The 23,114-nt window shown below is 47.0% G+C and overlaps 1 protein-coding gene across 4 annotated transcripts; it reads right to left on the bottom strand.

The window, feature by feature from the left end:
- Positions 1–312: 312 nt before the first annotated feature.
- Positions 313–21,301, bottom strand: ACCS (1-aminocyclopropane-1-carboxylate synthase homolog (inactive)). 4 transcript variants are annotated; one of them, XM_005216414.5, is made up of 15 exons: positions 20,991–21,301; positions 19,239–19,529; positions 13,726–13,953; positions 11,300–11,370; positions 10,041–10,110; positions 9,276–9,342; positions 7,266–7,363; positions 6,651–6,728; positions 5,820–5,920; positions 4,889–4,978; positions 3,150–3,195; positions 2,893–3,034; positions 1,008–1,150; positions 751–904; positions 313–608 (listed from the first exon to the last, which is right to left on the bottom strand). In XM_005216414.5, the coding sequence occupies exons 2-15, from the start codon at positions 19,527–19,529 to the stop codon at positions 511–513; spliced, it is 1,677 nt and encodes a 558-aa protein (XP_005216471.1). In that variant the 5' UTR covers positions 20,991–21,301; the 3' UTR covers positions 313–510.
- Positions 21,302–23,114: the final 1,813 nt, after the last annotated feature.

Genomic DNA, 23,114 nt, shown 5'->3' with positions numbered 1-23,114 from the left:
CTGGTCCCACGCCCCGGGTCCCAGGTGTGCTGGCCGCCCACATCCTACGTGCGGGGAGGAGAACTGAACATAACAATTTAATTCCTTTCTCCTTGTACTTTGGAAATTATCACTCTTTTCTCTCTTGGGGGCGTGCTCTCCCTGACACGTGCTGTTCCTTTGATTTGTTTCCCTGGCAATAAAGACGGAAGACTGAAGGCGCCATCAGAAGGAGGCACAGGTTGTTTGTTTTCAGGTCCTGGGGGTGCCGAGGGCTGCGTGAGGAGCAGTCACGACTCCTCCGCCGTTCCGTAAATGACTCACAGCAGAGGCTTCTAGTTTCTCACTGTTTTGTTTTAATAGCAGGAGAGGGGGTGGACCACAACTTAAGGTGCATCTCGCTGCCCCCGGGAGAGCAAGGAATCTTCTTCAAGGGCAAGGCCGAGAAGGGTATCTGCCTGGCAAACGGCTTGTCCAGCATCAGTCTTCACAGTGGCTGCGGGGCCCTGTGGCCACGAGGCAGTGACCAGCTCACCTGTGGGGGCCTTGTGGCTCCTGGATCTGGTGGGGAGGGGCGCCGTCTGCCAGCTGGGGTTGGCCCTCAAGCACCTGTCGGACCCTCTGCATCCCTGGGAGGTGGGAAGGGGCAAGTGAGGGTCAGCACGGATGCTGGGTGGGTGCGGACCAACCAGCTAAGGCTGCTGGGGCCCCAGTGGGGCCAGAAGCAGGAGGGTGGGCTGAAGGGCGCAGTCAGGAGCCGAGACCACTCACCCAGGTGAAGCCGGTGGGTCTTGTCCGAGAAGACCAAGCGGAACCAGCCGGGCTCTTTGCACTCAAAGGCTTTGCCAAAGGACAGCAGCACCTTGTTCTCCAAAAATCGACGCCAGAGCAGCACCTCCTCCTCAAAGGTGGCCTCGGGCAGGTACTGGGAGGGGTGAGAGGAGCTCGGGATGCTCGCCTGCTGGAGGGAGCTTTCTCACCACCGCCCCCCCACCACCACCCACCACCTGCATTTCCACCTGCATCACCTTCCTCAAGTCGACCCAGATGAAGAAGCCGGCCCCACGGCTCACGAAGGGGATACCCAGGGCCCGGAGGTCCTCAGAGACATAGGTGTGGGCAGCCTTGAGCCGGGCGTGGTTTTCTGGCAGATACACTTGGTTGATCCAGTCTGCGTGGGTGAAACAGAAGCCAGAAGATCAACCTCCCATCAACCCTCCACTGTGTCCCGAGAGCCAGAGCACTGAAGGGAAAAAGGCCCTGAGCTGCCCAGACTGGGTGAGCCCCACTCCGCTGGCTGATTGGGGGTGATAGGAACAGTCAGTGAAAAGCACCTTAAATCCAGGCACTTGGCCGTTCAGGAGCCCCCAGACACAAAGTCCCTCAGGACCCAGACTCTCACCAGAGGTGCACCCATTACAGTGACACTTCCGAGTCACCCAGCCGAGGCCCAGATCTCAGTGTGGCCACTGACGAGTTATAGGGCCTTGGACAACTTTACCTCCCTGATCCTCCCCATTTTTTAACTGACGTTTGTTTTCGGTGTCCAGTTCAATGAACTGTAATATATACGTATATTTGTGTAAACCAAACCCCCTCCACACACACACACAGGCAGGCTACTGAACAGTTCCCTGACCCCAGAGAACACCCTCATGCTGTTTGAAGTCACATCACCCCCTTTCCTACAACTGCTGGTCTATTCTCCATCACTGTAGTTTTTGCCTTTTCCAGAACATTACGTAAGTGGAATCATACAGTAATGTAATTTTTTGAGACTGGTTCCTTTCACTCAGCACAATGCCCTTGTGCTGGGTCATCGTGGCATTAGAGCAGCACAGTATCCCACCGTGTGGGTGAACCACAGTTTGCTTCTCCATTCATCTGCAGAAGGACGCTCGGGTTGTTTCCAGTTCGGGGTGATGATGAATAAAGCAGCTGTTCACATTCATGGAGAGGTTTTTGTGTGACCATAAGGGCAAAGATCTCCCTGGGCCGGGAAGATCCCCTGGAGAGGGCATGGCAACCCACTCCACTACTCTTGCCTGGAGAACCCCATGAACAGAGGAGCCTGGCGGGCTACAGTCCATGGGGTTACAAAGAGCTGGGCACGACCAAAGCAACTTAGCACACACGCAAGGGCAAATATCTCGGAGTGGGGTTGCTGGGCCATTTGGTAAGCGTGTGCGAGCTTTATAAAGAACTGCCCAGCTGTTTTCCAAGGTGACCGTTCCATCTTACATTCCCACAGCAGCATGTGAGTTCCAGCTGCTCTGGGTCCTCACCAATACTTGATACTCTCACTATCTTTTTAAATTTAGCTACTACCGCAGGTGTGTAGTACCTGGTCCTCATTTTCCTCATCTATAAACCAATGAGGAAATTACAGGTACACCTGCTTCCGAGGATTCTGGGGAGGGGCGAATGAGATGATGCATCGAGAGCATCTTGCAGGGCTCAGTGAGTGGTGGCGATTACAGGTAATCTTTCTATCTAAACTCACTCTCTGAACCCAGGAACAGAACCGATCTGCATAGAGAGAGATACTTCCATTATAACAATTTTCCCATCATAGTGTCTGCTCTTTTCCCAGGGCTCACAGCTAAGAATAATGAATCCACATTGATTAAGTTCCTGCTATATGCCAGGTGCCCTTCTAATTGAATGACAAATTCCACCATCCCTACAAGACAGAGTCCATGATGATCCCTGTTTTGCGGATAAGAAACTGAGGCTCTGGGAGGTGAAGGAATAGGCCACGTAGTCAGGAAGTGACGGAGTGGGGCATGAACCCAGTCTGGGCTCGGAGCCAGCACTCTCAAACACCACCCTAAATTCATCTCGTGGGAGAAGTATCCACAACCCCTGGCCAGTCCCTCCCACAACCTCAAGGGGCCAGGCCCAGGCAGTCACCATGGTCCCGGAGCAGCTGTGCCATCTGGTACTGGACCAGGCCACTGAGGCCGTGATAGCGGCACAGGGAGGCCACCGCCGTGGCCACGGCCCGGTTTTCCGTGTACAGCGTGCCGAAGCGGAGCCCAGACATCCCGAAGTCCTGCAGGAGACAGGCACCGTGGGCGGTGTGGCCAGCCCTCCCGGAGGAAGCCAGCTATACCCACCTCTCTACCCTCCCACCTCCCTGACACCCCCAAGGCCAGCCAGGAACCCACCTTGCTGGTCGCCCACATCACGTGGGTCCTCTGGGGGTCAGGCAGCCTGCAGAGAGCACAGCGTGAGAACAGAGGCAACACAGACCCGCGGGCACTCACAGGATGGGTTGGCCAAATGACGAAATGGATGGACAAACCCGGTTTCATCTCCTGAATCACTAATTCCTCTACATGCCTTACAGCAGGAGTCAGCCAACTGCAACCCACAGGCCAAATCCATCCTGCTGTCTGTTCTTGGAATTGAAGCTTTATGGGGGAACAGCCACACTCTTTCACGTACATACCATCCAGGGCTGTTTTTACGCTATAATGCCAGAGTTGAGTGAACAACCATATGACCCGTAAAGCTTAAAATATTTGCCATCTGATCCAAAAATATTGCCAACCTCTGATGCAGAGCATACTTCAAGCATCACTTCCTCAAACAGACCTCATCTGACCACCTCCCTGTAGACCAGGCCAACTGGGTACCCCAAGCCGATCCTCTGCTGTCTCCGCAGACACCTCCTTTGTAATCATCAAATGATTAGCTGTGTATCTAGTTGCTAAAGCTTGTAGAAATATAAGACCCACAAAAGAAGGGCCTGTGTCTCTCTTGTTCACTGACATATCTCCAGCACAGCACAGTGTCCGGCCCACAGTAGGTAGCAAGTCCCTGTCTCTCCGAGTCTCAGTCTCCTAACCATGTGCCATCTGCTTGGCAGAGCCTTGTGAGGACTGGCTGAATAGAGCAAAGGAAAGTGTTAAAGGACCATTGACTGAAACCACTCTAGCCAGGCAGGATAATAGCCACTAGTGTGAGTTATCTCACAGCAAGAGAGAGGTCCTGATGAAGGACATGGAACTGACAAGCTACTGCCTGCCAGAAGAATCCAGGAGTGGCTGAAAGGAGGGAGGAAACACCAGCCCATAATGTGTCCTTCCAGCCTCCCAGAAGCCCTCACGCTGGAGATCATCTTGATTGAGAGATGTTCGTGCTGCCAGGGAGGACCTTGAATTGAACCAAAAACGGGCACAAGCAAGATGACTGGCCAGAGAGAACCCAGAAAGATAACCCCATCACCATAAAACCCGAGATATCGAGCCACGTGGCAAAGCGGTTCTCCTGGGTCCCTATCCCCTGCTGTTCTCCTCCCAGGCACCCCTTCTCAATTAAGTTTCTTGCTTTGTCAGCGTGCGTGTCTCCTCGGACAATTCACTTCCAAGTGCTAGGCATGAGCCCGCTCTCGGGCCCTGGAAGGGGTCCCTCTCCCAGACACAAAAGGACTCAGCAGGGCTGAAAGTCTAAACAAACATGGAGCCGTCAGAATCCCTGAATGCCGGATGTGCAGGCTTGACAGGTGATCTGCTCCAAGTGTTCCCACAGGTGCTCTGCCTACACATGCCTGACTCAAGAATAAGTCTAACTTGACTCAAACTGCATCTAACACAAAAAAGCTCGGATAGCTGGCAGGGCTTGGCACACGCAGGGGGCCCCAGGAGTATTTGCTGAAGGAATGAATGAAAATGGAGCGACTCTGGAGATGAAGGCAACAGCAGAGAGGCCCATTTCCCACCCTCCCAACCCTCCCTCATGGAATCCTAAGACCCTTCCTTGGAGCTTTCAGAAACCCCACAGAACAGTTTAAAAACCAGCGACGGCCCCACCTCCCTTCTCGCTGGGGGATCTGAGGACTGCAGGATTAGCGGGAAGGCAGAGGAATTGCCCTGCGGGGGCGGGGCCGAAAGAGTCAGCTCACCTTTCCAGGCTCAGGACACTGCGGTACCCAGCTGACTCCTCAAACACGGACAGCATGTAGACCTCGTCCACCATCACGTGCAGCTCGTGCCTGGAGGGCAGGTGCGGGTGGGGGGGGGCGGGGAGAGAGCTTGGTTTGCTGGTTAAATGCGCCCCCCAGGGTGGGATGGCAGTGAGTCAGAAATCCAGAAGGACCACAGTCTAGCCCAGGGCTACCAAACTTGCTTTTTCCAAGAATATCCATCTTCTTTTTTTTTTTTCAAACAGAGATGACACTGGGGCTTTTGAAGCACTGTGGGGGAAGGCAGAGCCCTCAGGCACCTCTACAGAAGGGACACAGTTAGGTGTGAGGCAGTTAAGTGTCTCAGACGGTAAAGAACCTGCCTGCAATGCAGGAGACCCATGTTCGATCCCCGGGTTGGGAAGATCGCCTGGAGAAGGAAATGGCAAGCCACTTCAGTATTCTTGCCTGGAAAATTCCATGGACAGAGGAGCCGGGGGCGCTTATAGTCCATGGGATCACAGAGAGTCAGAAACAACTGAGTGACTAACACTCACACCTAGTTAGGTACAGACAGACCCAGATTCACAGCTGGCTCCGCCCCTCACTCTGAGGCTCAGTCACTGGGATAAAGACAATATCTGCACCTCTTAGCACTGCTGCAAGGATTACACGAGCGAGAGCGTGAGGGGCTAGCAGGGGCCTGGCCCCTAGAACGGGCAACAAACGACCGTTGTTGTTTCAAAAAAGAAAGAGCTAGCATCCCACCAGAGCACTGCTCCCCGCCCCAACCCCCAACTCTCCTGCCGGGAAGGGTAGAAGCAGGTAGAAACTTACAGTGGGGCCAAGAGGGCAGCAGGCACCACACCAAAACTCACATCAGAACCCTAACCTGTCACAGGCTTCGTGGGATGAGTGTGGGGCACCTCACCTCTTGGCAAACTCCAGGTACTCCTGCAGCTCCCCTGGGGAATAGATGTCACCCAGAGGATTCTGGGGGTTGATGAGGATGAGGCCTTTGACCTTCACACCCTGAAACATCAGTAGGGCAGGAGACCCTCAGCTCCTCCCCAAGGCCACAGAGTCCCACCGGACAGGCCGGGCACTGGGCAGGATCCCGGGGAAATCTGTTCACCACTCAACATGAAATGAAGAAGGGCAAAGAATCATATCTGCAGCATCGTATCAGATATAAAAGAAAACAAATGCAGAGACCAAAACTCAGAGGGAAATATGTCCAAACACCAGTAGAAGTTGCCTTTGTTGGTAGAAATATGGGTGGGAGGTTGTGCTTTTAAAATTCCCACAGTGGTCATGTATGACTTTTATGACCAAGGTTAAAAAAAAAAAGATAGATTGATAGATTTCTGAAAAGTGGACTGGACAGGAACCACTGGTCTCTGCCGTTCTTCAGGATCCCCTCAGAGCGAGGGGGCTACCTATTCAAATCACCAGAGAGATCGTTGAACCACAGACTTACAAGTTCCATGCTTGACCCAGGCTGAGTGGGGGGCAGTGTTTTTAATCAAGCTCCCTGGTTGATTCTTTGTACACTGAGAGTCTCAGGGATTTTCTCTAGTGGGAAGACCTCTATGGGCAGGCTCCTTCTTGACCCTCAGAATGGTTCCATGCTACCACCCTATCCCCATCTCCAATATAGAGTTTCAACCCTTCTCCTTAGGAGATCAGTCCATGGGAAGGGGGTCCCTGCCCTGCTCAGAGCCACCCACTTCCAGCCTTGGGTTTAATTTGATCCCCAGACCTCAGAATTAGCTCCTTGCAGGGCCATCTCCAGCTTCTCCACTGTGAGCTGGAAGGGGCGTGTTTCCAGCCCAGTGACCTGAAAAAGATCCACAAAAACCACCAGCCAGATTCAGTCACCTTGCTCCAGACCTGCAGGCTGGGGTCTCACCTCCCCACTGTCATCTCCAGCCTCCTCTTAGGACAATCTCAGAAAACACAGGATGTGAGGGGTCACTCCCTTCTAACTGCTACCCACACATCACATCAGGTCAGGGACAGCCTCACAGCTCTTAGGTTTGGAGAAAAGCCCCCTGAGGTCCTCTGACTGGGGTCCCTGAGCCTCCATGTGGAGGTCTGCTCTGCCCTGTTCTCACCCCACCATTTCTGTGTGGTCTCCCTGGGATGCCCTTGGCTTCTACATGGACCCTAGGGATCTCAGAGCTGAAAGATCAGATGTCCCCAGGGCACCCAGGCAAGGGCAGCCATGGCCAATGGGAGACCCCATTCTCCTTCTGGCCATAACCCCAGAGCCTGCAGCATGGACTTCCTCTCATGACCACTGTCAAATTCAGAAGCAGGAACATCCTGGCCTATAGGAAGGTCCAGGCCCACCGGGGGTCCCAGAAACTCTTACCTCACTGTCCAGATAGACACAGACCAGTCGGACGTTGCCATAGAGATACACGTGCTGTGTGATGGCTCCATAGTAAGGGGCAGGGATCAGGAAAGCCTCTGGGGGCAGGAGTGAGCCAGGGCCTGTCACCCTCTGGCCAGGATGCCCAGAGCCCCCATCCACTGACCCCCCACGCCTCTCTAAGCCTTCAGTGTCCTTGGGGAGCATGCTTCCTCTCTTTCAGCTCCCAAAACTCTTTCTAAAGCTTGGATCCACTGAGATCAGTCCCTTTTCCAATAATTAGTAGCTAACCTTTATTGAGCACTTACTATGTGTGGGGATCTATGCTAAATACTTTTTAATCTTGTTTGACCATCACAGCCACTCTGCTATTATCTTAACTTTACTGATGAGCAAACTGAAGCTTAGGTCCCTCAGAAGCACAGGACATGCTCGGTCACTCTGAGGACAGACTTGGAACCAGGAGTCGAAACTGCAGGGCGATGATCTGAGTTTGACAAACGTTAAAACTTGACAGTGGCTAGAGCTGCCCAGAGACAGGACGTGCTGCTTCTGGAGGAATGGGGACACTGAACCAAAGGCTGAGACCGCTAGGTGGGAGGCGTGTCACGCAGAAGACTCTCGCTGTGGACGGGGCTTGATGAGATGATGTCCAAGGTCTGCTCTAACGCAGAGGTGAAGGCACTGCCCCAGTTCTGCAGCAGTCACATCGGTCAGGCTGAGCTCCCCAGCCTTCCCTTCAGCACAACCCCCTCCCACAACTCCCAGGTCTGGAAGGAGTGGCCTTTGTCCTACATGTCCCCTCTGCTGACCACAGGGATTGGACCAGAGGTAGACAAATGACCCCCGGAGCCAATGCACCGGCTGGCCAGACACCCATCACGTTCTCTGAATCTCAAGACTTTGCTCCAAAAAGCAAAGACCCTTGTGAGATGAGAATGAGCACTTGAATGCAGAGGTCATGGAGTCAGAGCTGGGTCAACAACCCGGGGCCCTACAGAGTTGAGGATGGTCCAGAAGAGGAGGGAGGTGGACCGCACACGTCAGGGACAGACAGAGTGTGTGCTTCTCCCACTCTTGATCGTTCTCAAATGGGTAGGAAACTGCCTGTTACATCCTTGCGATGAATCTTCCTTTTAGGTTCAAAATATTACAGCTCTGTGTGTGATTCTGAGAAGTAACTCAACCCCTTGGGACTGAATCTCCTCTCTGTTAAATGGGAATAAGCCCAGAACCCATCTCATTGAAGTTATAGTGGGGATTAAATGACAGACTGCCTAGCCTTAGACCAGTGCCTAAAACATAGTATGTGGTCAATAAAAGTTACTAATAGTAGTTTAGAAGTTAAGCTAGTGTGAGCGGGCTTCTGTTCCTGGCAGCCAACAGCCCTGACCACGACTACAGACAACGTGTCCTTGAAATGCCCATGGCTCTTGCAGTAGGCGCCACTGGCTAGCCAGTAGACATCCATTCCTAAGAGAGCACACAGATTTTTCAGCTATGACCAGCCAGAAATCCAAGGAAAGTGGACCTTCCCCCAGCCCCTGGGATGAAGCAAGTTTAGCTTAAACCAACCAGGGTTCTCCTACGCTTTGCCAGGGACTGCTTTGGGAATGGGTCTGTGAGTCCGTTCTGGCCAGAAAGATGAAAGGGACTCTCCTGGAAAAGAGCAGGCCCATTTCCTCCCTCCCCTCAAAAAAGAGATGGGCAAAGCCCAGCCTCCCTCTCTTCCTGCTTCAGGACACGCTGTGACGTGAGGCTGTGGGTACCATCAGTGAGCACGAGCAAAAGCCAAGGTCGTCACAGAGGCAGAGCCCAGAAGCCTGGCACCACCTTGATTTCCCCTGGAACTGCCAACCTGTGCTGTCTTGTCAGGGCTCAGCCCCCCGCGGTGGTCTAACGGTCTATTAGGGCAAAAGCATCTGATGCAGCCCTCCAGGCCCAGCAGCTGGGGTCGGGGGGCAGGGTTGGGGTGGGGGAGCTGCAGGCCCAGGGCCAAGGTCTACTCACCTCCTGCCTCACACAGCACCGTGGCCAGAGCAGAGAAGAGAGAGGCACAGCCGTTCAGAACAACCACCTGAGGGCGACACGTCCACGGGACCAAGATGAATCTGTGCGGGAGGGAGCACGGGCCTGCAGCCTGGATCCCGGGGGGGCGCAGAGGCAGGGCCAGGCTGCAACTCGGCGGGCCCACCTGGGCACTGTCACAGCAAAGCCATGGGGGTCCCCGCAGGCCCCTCCTGACTAACAGCCGAATCCATTTGTGTGGCTCACTCGTGGGGACTCTGTTCCAGATCCACTGAGCAAGCAAGAGGGAGCTGGTCACTCAGAGAGCCCGGCCCGAAGGTGTGGAGGCAAAGAGGGGCCACAGAGCAGAGCAGGGCAGAAATTACGCTGTTGCCGCTGTTTAGTTGCTAAGTCACATCTGACTTCTTTGTGACTCCATGGATTACAGCCCATCAAGCTCCTCTGTCCATGGCATTCTCCAGGTAAGAACACTGGAGTAGGTTGCCATGCCCTCCTCAGGGGATCCTCCTGACCCAGGGATCTGGAAGCATCTCCTGCCTGGCAGGCAGGTTCGTGACCACTGAGCCACCTGGGAAGTCCTGCAGAAATTATACCCAAACTCTAAATATCTAGGGTGAGGGGAAAGAAGGGAGGGGTGTCTTCCTAATTTCCATATCAAAACTAAGTGATCCCACCATACCGCTGGTCAGCCAGAAGTTGGGTAGGGAGCAGAAGAGGAGGAAAGAGCAGAGAAGGGGAGTAACTCACATTCTCCGGTTTAAGGGGTGCGGGGCTTCTGCAGTAGAAAGATAGGAACCTGGCCACTTCCTCCCGGAGGCTGGAAATCAGACAGACAGACAGTAGTGATTGTCAGCGGGGCTTGAACTCCTCCCCCACCCCTTCCATCCCAAAGCTCCTCTGGCGCATCTTCAGGCAGCTGCCATCACCCTTCTCTGCTTCCCATGAGGGGAATACAATCAGTATTTGTCTCCATTCCTTGGCCCCCACCTCCCTCCTTGGCCCCAACACTATCCACATACATGGAAACTTTCATTCCAGTAGTTGTAGGACACGCAACCTACCTAATCAGCAGACTGTAGGAATATCACAAGTAACACTCTCTATGTAGATCTAGCTAATAGTAATAATAATAATAACACATTATCATAATAAAATATATAATGTATAACAACATAATTATTATAACTATTATCATAGTTATTGCTAACATTTACAAGCATTTACCTTATGCAGGTGTTAGAGAATTTTCCTTAATCTTCATAAAACTCTTATCTATAACACAACTACTATTATTCCCATTTTACAGACAAAGAAACCGAGGCTTGAAGGAATTAGGTCATGTGCTGATTAGCGGGCAGAGTCCACATTCAAGCCCAGTGGTCTGACTCTAGGGCCACCATCCTCATTATTACAAGAGCGGGCGCCTTGGAATTACCCTTGGAATCAAGTCCTGCTCCAGTACTAAATCCTTAGGACTGCATCTGGGCCCTAGTAAGTGCCCCACAAATATAAAGGCTTATTAGTTTCATTTATCATCTCCCATCTTACAGCAACAGGAGTCCCCAAGCTGATTCTGGCTCCTCTAAAGCTACTGAGAAACTGGGAACAAAGACCTCTGGCATGAAGGCCCTCCCTGTGCCTCAGACTCAGAGAGACCAAGTCTGGGGGCCTCTGAGCGGGGGCGAGACAGGCAGGAGGCACCAGTTCTCTGCAGATGCTCAATGAGACCCCATGACCGCCAGCTCTCCAGGACCAGGCCTCAGCCCAGGGCAGGCTTTTCAACCCAACACTGTTGATGTTTGGGGCCAGATCATTCTTTGCCGTGGGGGCCATCCCGGGCATTGTAGGAAGTCTAGCAGCATCTCTGACCTCTACCCAGTAAAAGCCAGCAGCACCCCCTCCCCCAAGGTACAAAAACCAAAAATGTTTCCAGATGTTGCCACATGTTTCCTGGGAAGCAAAACCGCCCTGGAGGTGAGAACCACTGGCCCACAGGTCCTACTTACAACAGATGTCCCCTCCAGTCGGGGTACTGCAACAGGGCCGGCTCCACCTGCAGCATGTCACTCTGACTCAGCTGGGGACAGAGAGGGGACAGCAGGGCTGAGGGCCGCACATGCTCACGGGCACCCGTATCCATGCAGCACTGGGGCCTCTCAATCCAAGGGCTGCTCACCAGAGAACAGGGGCAGGGACAGGGATAGGCCAGGAACAGCATTCTCATGCCCATTCTGCAGATGAGGAAACTGAGGCTTAAAAATGTCAGGTGTGGGAGTTCCCTGGCAGTCCAGTGGGTAGGACTCCTGGCTTTCACGCAGCAGGCACAAAATTCCATCCCTGATTCAGGAACTAAGATCCTACAAGCCATGCAGCGTGGCCAAAAACAGCCAGGTGGCTAGGCAATGGTACAGTACTAGCAAGGGGAAGAGCTGAGATGAAACCGAATTTCTGAGCCCTAGTCCAGTGCTCTTTATACAATACGCCACCTAACAAAAGCAGACGGTGGATTTGCGGAGGCGGTGGAGGAGACCTCGACCCTCAGCTCCTCTGTGGGCTGACAGAAGAGGCTCCAGAATTGGGTGCCCTATTTTGGTCTTGGTTCTGAGTCCTGGAGGGACTCAGGCCGCTGTCCTCCTGCAGCCTCAGCTCAACCTCACACTTGGGAAAACGCGGCCATTTCCAGATCACCTCCACTGCCCGGGTGCCGGGTTAGGGACTCCATGGCATCACACACACAAAGTCGAGGAAAGGCAGGAGCCATGGGCGGTGGAACAACATGGAATAGAGGGAATCAGCCACGTGTCCATAACTCCATCCTCCTCCCTTTCTCCCTCTCTCCTGAGAGCCACGCTAGCCAGTACAGAGGCCACTGGCCACTGTGGCTCCTGGCTCCTTATGTGCGACTCTCCTGAAGTGAGACACTGGATTCTGAAGACTTATATGAAATAAGTACGTAAAATATGGGGCTACCCAGGTGGCTCTGTGGTAAAGGGCCCACCCCAATTCTCGAGTTTGAACCCTGGATTGGGAAGATTCCCTGGAGAAGGAAATGGCAACCCGCTCCAGTATTCTTGCCTGGGAAATCCCATGGACAGAGAAGCCTGGCGGGCTATAGTCCATAGGGTCGCAAAAGAGTCAGACATGACTTAGCAACTAAACAACACCAACACCAACATGTAAAACAACTCATTAATAATTTTTATATCGATTACATGTTGAAGTGGCCATATTTTAGATATGTTGCACTGCATAAAATACATGATGAAAATGAATGTTACCAGTTTCTTTGTACTTGTTTAATAGAAAAATTTTAATTGTACATGTGGCTCACGTTTTATTTCCACTGGATGGCGCTGAGCTGCCTTAGGGTGGGGAGATGTTTTTGGGTAGAACAAGCTTTAAAGTCCATTCCCTATACCCCTCTCCCATCATGGCTCAGATGTTCCCCTTTGGAAACATGCTCCTTTGGGTGAAGTACCCCTCTCTCCACAGCCCCAGACTCTGACTCCTAGGCCTTGAGAGACAGGTGGTTCCCGTGGTTTGCTAGAGATGGCTCTCACTAGTCAAGAAATCTGATTATTCTCTCTATACGTGGGTAGGGAGAGTGAAGGGGAAGGGGCAAAATAAGGGTAGGCGATTAAGAGGTCCAAACTACTAGGTATAAAATATGCTACAAGGATATACTGTACAATATGGGGAATATAGTCAATATTTTATAGTAGCTATAAATGGAACATAATCTTTAAAATTTTTCTTAAAATTAAAAAAATTAAAAAAATTTTTTAAATTAAAAAAATTTTTTTAAATTGTGCATCACTGTTATATACCTATAACTTAAATAATACTGTATAGCAATTACACTTCAACTTAAATAAAATAATCTGCTTACTACATTTTCAGCAATTTTTCAACATGTGCTAAAAACCAGTCATTTTCAAAAATGAAATTATATAAACTATATAGAAATTATGTAAGTCAATCATAGTAAAAACAAAAGTAAAAAAATAAGTAAAAATCATAGTAAATCAAATCATAGTAAAAAAAAAAAAAAGGGAAAAGGTACTCAGACAATACTGCTTATGGTCGACATTATTGCACTTCGCTCCCATCTGTGCTCCGGGGGTTCTTCCCGTCCAGGTGTCCGCTTGGGGGGCCACCACGTGGTGGTGCCGTGCCCCGCTCTTCCCAGCTCTGCGTGCAGTGATAGCACAGCACGACCCTGAATCAGCCACAGTGGGGGTATGCACACTATGGGGGACTCCGCAAAAGCCACAGATAGGACCTCTCCTGCCCCAGGGCCAGTCATTAAACACTGACCACACGTCGCTGAGTGTCTCCCCCTGAGAGCAGGGACCCAGCCAGCAGGAGGGGCTGAGGCGGGAAAGAGCCAGAAGAGGAGAAGCAGCAGAATCAGAGTCAGGAAGTAACTCACCCCAGATGGCAGAGAACGTGGTCCCCAAGGCAGAGGTGGGTCTCCTGACTCCAAGACTGGGGCAACTGAGGCAAGCAGCCGGCTCTCTGGGGGGAGCATTCCAGGGAATCCCAGAGAAGACAGCCCCTTGGAGCTGGGGATGCCGCTCAGAGGTGCAGTGGGACTTACCCGTCTGGACAGCAGGTCAAAGCAGAGTTTGTTCTCACTGGTGCCCAAGTTAATGATGCCCTGGAGGTGAGAGGTACAGAGCCACGTAAGCACAGCAGAGGGTGCCAGCAGAAGGCTCCAGGAGCACACGAGGCAGCGAAGTGGAGCTCTGCAATCTCGACCTTCCCACTACCCCACCTGGTCTTTGCTCAAGCGCTGCCCTCCACAGGGTTCCCTGATCGCATCTCCCCATTTCTAAAGCTCTGTGCAAATGCCTTCTCCTCCAGGAAGCCCTCCTTAAAATCCCACCTGCAGGGGATCTTTTCTTCTTCGGGACCCCAAAGCGCTTTAGCTGTCCCCCTTGAGAGCACTGGTCAGTTTCCATCCCAGGTCACAAAGACTGATGTACAGGCTTTCTCTCCCCTACAAGATGGGAAGGTCCCTGAAGACACCACATGCCCAAGACACACCCTGAATCTCTCAAGAGGCTCAGTTTACAGGCTGCCAGAATGTGTACGCAGTAAACTGGTGCTCTGGCAGGAACAGGAAGAAGGGTGAATATACAACAAGCAGAGGCCCTGGGCTGCTGGAAATTCTCCCTGCGGTGGGGACCCATGCCACATTACACAGCATCCAGATTCCAAACCCATAAGGCACTGTTTTCATAGGACAAGGAGGAGGGCAGGCACAGCTCAAGTTGCCCCTTATACTGTCCCTGAAAAAACTCATGCACAGCTAATTCCTGACCCCTAAGGTATTAGAGGGGATGGGGAAGGAGGAAGGACGAAAAAGTAGACCTTTACTGGGCTCAGCTTATGACAAATAAAAGGCAGTGTTCCTTCAAGCCCCGGGGAGAAAACCTATAGGATCTTCCCTGCCACCAATCTATCACCGAATCCTGACACTTGTACCTGCAGATACAGGCACAGTCCAAGCACTTCTCCTCCACTGCTAAGCCACCAGTCTCTCTTGTCTACATTATTGCAATAGCTTCCCTCCTTCCTTTCCTGATCATTCCCTCATCCCCATTCTCCCTGAGTTGAACCTCCATCCAGCAGTCTGAGTCTAACTCATCTTTTTAAAAGAAAAATCAGATCCCACTGCTCTTCCTTTGAACCCTTTCCATCCCATTTAGTCTAAAATCAGAAGCCTCACCATGTCCCATGAGACCCTACAGATTTAGTACCATTCCTGTCCCCATTTCCTTTCTGACCTCATGCCAGCCTCCAGCCAGTAAGCCCCTCTGCCGTCCCTAGAACTGCTCTGGGGACTTTGTACTGGCTGTTCCTTCTGCCTGGAATGCTTTTCCCCCAGATATCTACAAAGCTCACTCCCTGTGACAGGCAGCCTCCAAGATGGCCCTCAGTGACCCCCTACCTCCTGGTATGCAGGGCCTTGCATAATCCCTTCTCCTTGAGTGTGAATAGACCTAGTGACCTGCTTCTAATGAACGGAACATGCAGGAGTGTGTGTAGACCTAGTGACCTGCTTCTAATAAACCAAACATGCAGAAGTGATGGGATATCACTTCCAAGACTAGGTTACAGTCAGTGGCTCCCATCTTGGGCACTCCTGATCTCTCATTCTCTCTTCCTCTCTTGGATCGCTTGACCCAGGGGAAGCCAGCTGCTGTGTCATGAAGCAGCCCCATGGAGAATACCACGGGGGAAGGAACTGAGGGCTGCCAATAACCACGTGAGTGAGCTTGGAAAGGGATCATCCTCCTGCCCACTCTGTAATCATGTGAGTGAGCCTGGAAATGGATGATTTCCCTGCCCCACCAAGTCTACAGATGAGACCACAGCCCCAGCTTCATCGCAACTTCCCAGAATATCTTCAGCCTGAAGCACCACCCTGATTCCTGAATTCCAGAAACTGTGATCTGTTTCTTGTAAACTGCTAAGATCTGAAACACTTTGTTACACAGCAAGAGATAACCAATGCAATCTCTTTCTTTTTCCAGGTCTCTGCCGCAATGTCACCATATTAAAGTGGCCTTCTGTGACCACGTCACCTAAATAGCAACATCCCCAGCCCACCCCACCAGTCTCTATCTAATTCCCCTACTTTACTTTTCTCTACAACACTAACCACAACATATTTTATATATTTATGTCTGTTCACTGCCCGTCTCCCATATTAGACTTACACACTCCATGAGGGCAAACTTTATTTTTGTTCATGGCTATAATTCTGGCATATAGAACAGTGCCACCACCTGGCACATGCTCAATAAATAAAGACTATTAAAGGTTTATTTGTGCCAGCTCTCTGCCCTCTGAAGGTATTACTAGTAATAATTTATAATAACTAGTAAAAATTAGCATAAATAATTATAATATTATAAAATGTAGTATATAATTAATATATGTATTATATATTAATTAATATTAATTGTATTAATTAATATATTAAACATATGTCTATATTGTATAATATGTAAATATATAATACATATTTATATACATTATTATATAATATGTATTATTATTTATAATTATAATATATAATTTATAATTATTATATATAATATATATTACACATATATTACATACATATATACATACACATGCATATATACATATATACATATACATATATATTATATATTGTAATATAAGATAATATATTATATTATTATATATTATATATATTACATATATATTGTATTATATATAGTATATATTATTATAATATAATAATATATAATATTGTATTATTTTACATACTATATTATATATAATATAATATATGCTGCTAAGTCACTTCAGTCGTATCCGATTCTGTGTAACCCCATAGACGGCAGCCCACCAGGCTCCCCCGTCCCTGGGATTCTCCAGCCAAGAACACTGGAGTGGGCTGCCATTTCCTTCTCCATTGCATGAAAGTGAAAAGTCAAAGTGAAGTCCTCAGTCGTATCTGACTCTTAGCGACCCCATGGACTGCAGCCTACCAGGCTCCTCCATCCATGGGATTTTCCAGGCAAGAGTACTGGAGTGGGGTGCCATTGCCTTCTCTGATGATGTAATATATAATAATTATATAATAAATATAATTATACTTATAAATTATAAATATAATTATAGCTTATATAACTATATTATATATATTATATAATACAATATATAATCGTTATATAATATAACTAAATGTAATCATATATTAAATATACAATATTTATAGTATATGATATATAAATAATATATAAAATATATAAATAATTATGAATTATAATCATAATTATAAATTATATACTTGGAAATTATATAAATATAATTATAAATATATCATATTAAGTTATACTTATATAATATATGGTAATATAATTATAATAAATAATAAACTACAATCATTATATAATTATAAATTGTATAAATAAATAACATTAATGTATAATATATATTAATAATATATTATATAATATAATTATTATATATAATCATAATATATTAATATATAATATATGTTGATGCTGCTGCTGCTGCTGCTGCTAAGTTGCTTCAGTTGTGTCCGACTCTGTGCGACCCCAAAGACGGCAGCCCACCATGCTCCGCCTTCCCTGGGATTCTCCAGGCAAGAACACTGGAGAGGGTTGCCATTTCCTTCTCCAATGCATGAAAGTGAAAAGTGAAAGTGAAGTCGCTCAGTCATGTCCAACTCTTAGCGACCCCATGGACTGCAGCCTACCAGGCTCCTCCATCCATGGGATTTTCCAGACAAGAGTACTGGAGTGGGTTGCCATTGCATTCTCCCATAATATATGTATTATATATTATATATCATAATATATAATGTTATAAAATAATAATAAATTATAATATTTATAATTATAAATCAAAATTATAATTATAAATTATATAAATATAATTATATTATATTATATCATAATATATATTATATACTATGTTACATATTAATATATATGTATTATATTATATATTGTATTATATTATATAATATATGCATTATATTATATAATATTATACATTATATGATATTTATATTATATAATATTATACATTATATGATATTTATATTATATAACATATAATAATATAATATATATATGATATATATTAATTATATAATATATAATTAAATGTAATCATACATTAAATATATAATATTTATCTTATATAATATATAAATTATATATACTGTATTATATATAGTATATTAATATATTGTTATATATAATATATTATTATATAATTATTATAACTTACTTCCCTGGTGGCTTAGAGGTTAAAGCATCTGCCTGCAATCAGGAGACATTATAACTTATAATATATAATATATATATTATATATCATTTATATATTATATAAGATAAATATTATATATTTAATGTATGATTACATTTAATTATATGTATTATATTATAATATAATATATATAATATAATAAATATATTATTATATATTATATAATCAAATCATATTATATAAATATAATAATATATAATTATATTATATTATTAAATATAATTATTATATATAATATACACAATTATATATAATATAATATATAATATTATACTATTAGTATAATAACTAATAATTGCTAGTAATAATTTTTAATAATAAATCATAATCATTTGATATAATTATTATAACAGTTATAATAAATTATTATAATTATAATAAATTATATTATATTATAATTATATTATAACATAATTATTACATATTATAATGATATGATATTATAAGGTATCATAATTTAATTATTATAAATAATATTTAATATTAATAATTTTACTGATAATTTAAATGATTAGATTATCATTTATAATTATTATAATTTATAATAATTGTATTATTATAATGTGTAACAATTATGTTGTTATAATAATACATTAATAATAATAGCAACTACCACTTATCGAATGCTGTATGTGAAGCACTGTGCTAATAATTTATATACCTGATAACATTTAGTTGTGACAGTACAGAATATAGCAGGTATTATTACCCCAATATAGAAATGAACTAAGGTTCAAAGACTTTAAGTAGTTAGCTTAAGAATATACAACTTTAAAGTGAAACAGTTTCAGCCTGAACCCTAGCTCTATCCCAGCTCTAAAGGTGAATAGGTGGGCTGTGGATCAGAAGCCATATAAGAGCACTCCATGGTTTTTGAATTCCTCCCCCACAAATCAAGTTTCTCTTAATTATAAGTGGGCCATTTTCTGATTCAGGTAATATATTGGGACCTCTCTAAGCAACACTGGAAACCCCACTGGAAGTCAGAAGTCCGTAACTCTAAGGTGACAAGAGCAAGCTGGGTGCTGCCTTATCGTTCAAGGTGGGGTACCCTCCCCCAGTTCTCTCTTGGGTCCCAGTGGGGAGGGGGGTGTCACTCACACTGGGGTTCTTGTCCTCATCATATTCATCCATGTGGTAGGTCCTGTAGCCCTCCTCCGCTGAATCCCAGAACCATTTAATGACGCTGCCTCTAGAGGACAGGTAGGGGCTGCTGGAGGAGAGCTCGGCAGCGGGGTCACCCACTCCATAGAACTTCAGCAGCTTCTGGTCGGGTTTTCTGGAGCATTCTCTTTCCAGACCATCTCCCTTGTTACTGGGCAGGTCCTGTATGGAGTCTGAACCTGGACAGGCGGTAGTCATCCTGAATTCCTTCTGAGGGAGGGTGAACATCTGCAGAAAAACAAAAGCATTCAATCTCTGATCTGATCAAGGACCTTTCATAGCACCAAGCATCAAAAATGAATTGGGGGGGCTTCCCTGGAGGTCCAGCAGTGAAGACTTCACTTTCCAAAGCAGGGAGGTGAGGGTTCAATCTCTGGTGGGGGTGCTAAGATTCCACATGCTGTGTGGTTTAAGAAACCAAAACTTAAAAAAAAATAATAGTAATATAAAAGTTCAATAAAAGCTTAAAAAGTGGTCCACATCAAATACAAAAAAAATCTTTAAAAAAATGAACTGGGAGGCATGGGGCCCTCCCCCCTCTCTATCTCCCCTTCCTTTAAGTTTATATAGTTATCACTTCCTGTGTCCCCTACTAGTTGTAACCATGTGTGCAATCGCTTCAAGGCATCAACCCTACTAAAGGATTTACAAGCAGAGGGTTTATTTGCTACTAATGGCCGCTTCTGCTTGCTTTACGTTTGGAGAAGTCTTTGATTCTGCAGGCTAACGTGTCACCAGCTTCTTTTTTCCTTTCTTGCTGATCTCAATTAAAAAAAAAAAAAAAAGTTAAAATTTTCTGACTTCAGGCAGAAAGGGCCTGGAGTCCACGGGTCTTGCGGTGACTGATGTGAACAGGAATAAAGGACAGAATGAGATTACTTGGTGACTTGGAGCAGACAATGGATGAGGCCTGAGAGGAGGGAAATGGGGGTCTCTGCAAGTGCAGGGACCCGGGGCAGCGCCTAGAATTCCATCTTCAATCCCAAACTGGGGCAGTTCTGGCCTCAGGGAGAGGCTGGTCTGATCCTGTGCTCTGGTATGAACTCCACTTTCTAAGCCAGTGTCCTCTTGGGCAACGTGGGTGTAACGGTAACTATCTCATAGGGTAGCCCTGGTGAGGACAGAAACATATGAGTTGGTGTAAATGGCTTAGGATAAATCCTGACTCATGGCCGAAGTACAGTAAATTATATTTATATTAACTGTTATTATAAAACTCCCTGCCAATTTCCCTAGTCCTGATGCCCAAGCCTCACAACACCTGATGATGGGGGACCAACCAGCGGCTCAGAAACGCGGGGCGGGGGGGGGGCGCTGCCCGGGTTAAATTTTGCTCCATGAAGTCATTTCTAGGTCCTCCCCCAACTGACTGGGCCTCCTGAGCCTTAACTCGGTTCACCACCCCCCACTCCCCCTTAATCCCCCTCCCCGCAGCCTTGGACAGCGGAGAGTTCAGAGCCGGACACCCACGTGGCCGGCCTCGGAGATCCGCGAGAGGGCGGCCAGGGCGGGTGGCAGAGAGCAAGCCCCTGCAGGACGGCGAGCGCGCGCGGGAGCCGGCTCCCGCTCTCCGGGAGGAAGTGAGAGTTGGGGCCGAGGGCTTCGAGACGGAAGGACCGGGACTTGCGCAGAGAGACCTAGAGCCCGAGCCCCCGCGGGCCCCCCTGCTCTGCAAAGCGGGTATCACACCTCCTCGGCGGAGCTGGAGGCGCCGGCACCCGAGGCTCCGGGGACGCGCGGTCTCTGTCCTCGCCCGGACGCGTCCACCGCCGCTGAGCGGGGCGCACCCGGGCCCAGGCACCCGCACGAGGGCCCGTCCGCGCAGGGGGCGCACGAGGGGCCGCACCGCGGGGCTGGGGCCCACCAGAGCCTCTCTCCCCGAGACCGGCTCCCACCTTTGGCCGCCCAAGCCGGAGGGGAAGCCGGGGAAGGGGAGGCGGCCCGCGGCCTGAGCCGGTCCAGGAAGAGGCGGGCCGCCTGCTGCCACCGCGGCGCTCTACGGCCTCGGCGCGCTTGACCGCCTTCCAGACCGGGTCTCCCCGCCCCGACACACGCGGGCACCTCCCTCTGCTCCAGGCCTTAGTTTAGCCAGTTTAAGGCAGTTACCAGGGTTACTCGGCAAATATATGCCTTGTTGGGGCCTATGGAAAAGCCTTTTGGAATTAATGCGTGTGCATCCTTAAAACATCCTTCTACTGAGAGAGCTTTTGACCTGACTTTGTCGTTTCTCCTCCTCCTTTCGTACTACAGAACGCTTGTTGAACTCTACCTTAGACCTATACATTCTGAGACTTTGGAAAAGAACTAGACCTCCCAGGACCCGGGCCCACTCAGAGCCTTGAATAGTAAAAGTCTCCTTTTCCCATGGAAAAAAAAAAACTAGCAGGATCCGTCAGTACAGTATATGTGTGTGTGTGTGTGTGTGTATACATATATATACATACATATACACATATATACATACATATATATGTATACATACACACATATATACATATATATACATGTATATATATTAATACCTAGAGCAGTTTTTTAAAAGTCAAAAGTTATTAACTAAGAATGGAAGTGTTAGTGGCTCAATCGTGTCCAACTCTTTGTGATCCCATAGACTGTAGCCGGCCAGGCTCCTCTGTCCATGGGATTCTCCAGGCAAGAATACTGGAGTGGGTTGCCATTCCCTTCTCCTGGGGACCTTCCCAACCCAGGGATCAAGCCCGAGTCTCCTGCACTGCAGGCGGACTCTTTACCTTTGAGCCACCATGGGTGGAAGCCCCCATATACTTGGCCCTAAAATGTCTCAATTTCAAAGGATTGAAATTGGTAATTTCTGTTCTCTAATCACAAAGGAATTAAACTAGAAATCATTAACAAAGATAGCTGAAGGACCCCAAATATTTGGAAACTAAATATTTGCTAAATAAATTATAGAGTTGGACACAACTGAGCGACAGAACTGAAGAAATCACAAGGAAAAGTAGAAAACTGAATGATCATAAAAACCCAGCTTATCAAAATTTATGCGATGTTGCTAAAGCAATGCTTGGAGAGAAATCAGTAACTTTAAATGCTTACGTTTAGAAAAAACAGCTTAAAACTTTTGGTCTAATCTTCCCTACTAAAAAGCTAGAAAAATAACAAATTGAACCCGAAGTTTAAAAAAGGAAATAAAAAGTAGAAATGAAACAGAAGAGAAACATATAGGGGGGAAAAAATCAATGAAACAAAAAGTTGGGTCTTTGGAAAATATTAATACAATTGATAAACATTTAAATTAACTGATCAAAAAATTCATTTCAATACCAGGAAAGAAAATTATAACACAATATCCTTCATGAAAATAGATGTAAAAATTTTAACATCAAAGCCAAATCCAACGATGTATAAAAAGGTGATGTATCATGACTCTATGGGGCCATTGCAGGGCTATAATGTTGCTGTAACATGTTTTAATCAATATAATTTCATCACATTAATAACTAAAAGAATTATATTATCTCTAAAGGTACAGGCAAAAACATCTGGTAAAAACTGAACACACATTTATGGTAAAACTTTCAGCAAACTAGGAATTGAAGGAAATTCTTCTATCTGGTAAAGGCAGTATGAAAAATATTTCTAGTAACATTATACTTATGAATGAGAGACCGAACTTAATCCTGTTAAGATTGAGAACAAGGCAAGAATGTTCTTACTTTTTTATTCAACTCTGTACTTGAGGTTCTAGGCCATGAAATTAGAACGGAAAAATAAGAGACATAAATATTGAGGAGAAGGAAAGTCATCTCTTCTGGTCACATGAACTCATTCATG

The sequence above is a fragment of the Bos taurus genome, chromosome 15, assembly GCF_002263795.3.
Source record: "Bos taurus isolate L1 Dominette 01449 registration number 42190680 breed Hereford chromosome 15, ARS-UCD2.0, whole genome shotgun sequence".
Lineage (NCBI taxonomy): Eukaryota > Metazoa > Chordata > Mammalia > Artiodactyla > Bovidae > Bos > Bos taurus.
This window is presented reverse-complemented; position numbering and strand designations above follow the sequence as displayed.

Coding starts and splice junctions, on each gene's coding strand:
- ACCS (XM_005216414.5), bottom strand. CDS start 19,529: ATGTTCACCCTCCCTCAGAAGGAATTCAGGATGACTACCGCCTGTCCA. Junction 11,371..13,725: donor CACGTTCTCTGCCATCTGGG/GTGAGTTACTTC, acceptor CTCTGTCCCCAG/CTGAGTCAGAGTGACATGCT. Junction 4,979..5,819: donor TACCTGGAGTTTGCCAAGAG/GTGAGGTGCCCC, acceptor CCTGCCCTCCAG/GCACGAGCTGCACGTGATGG.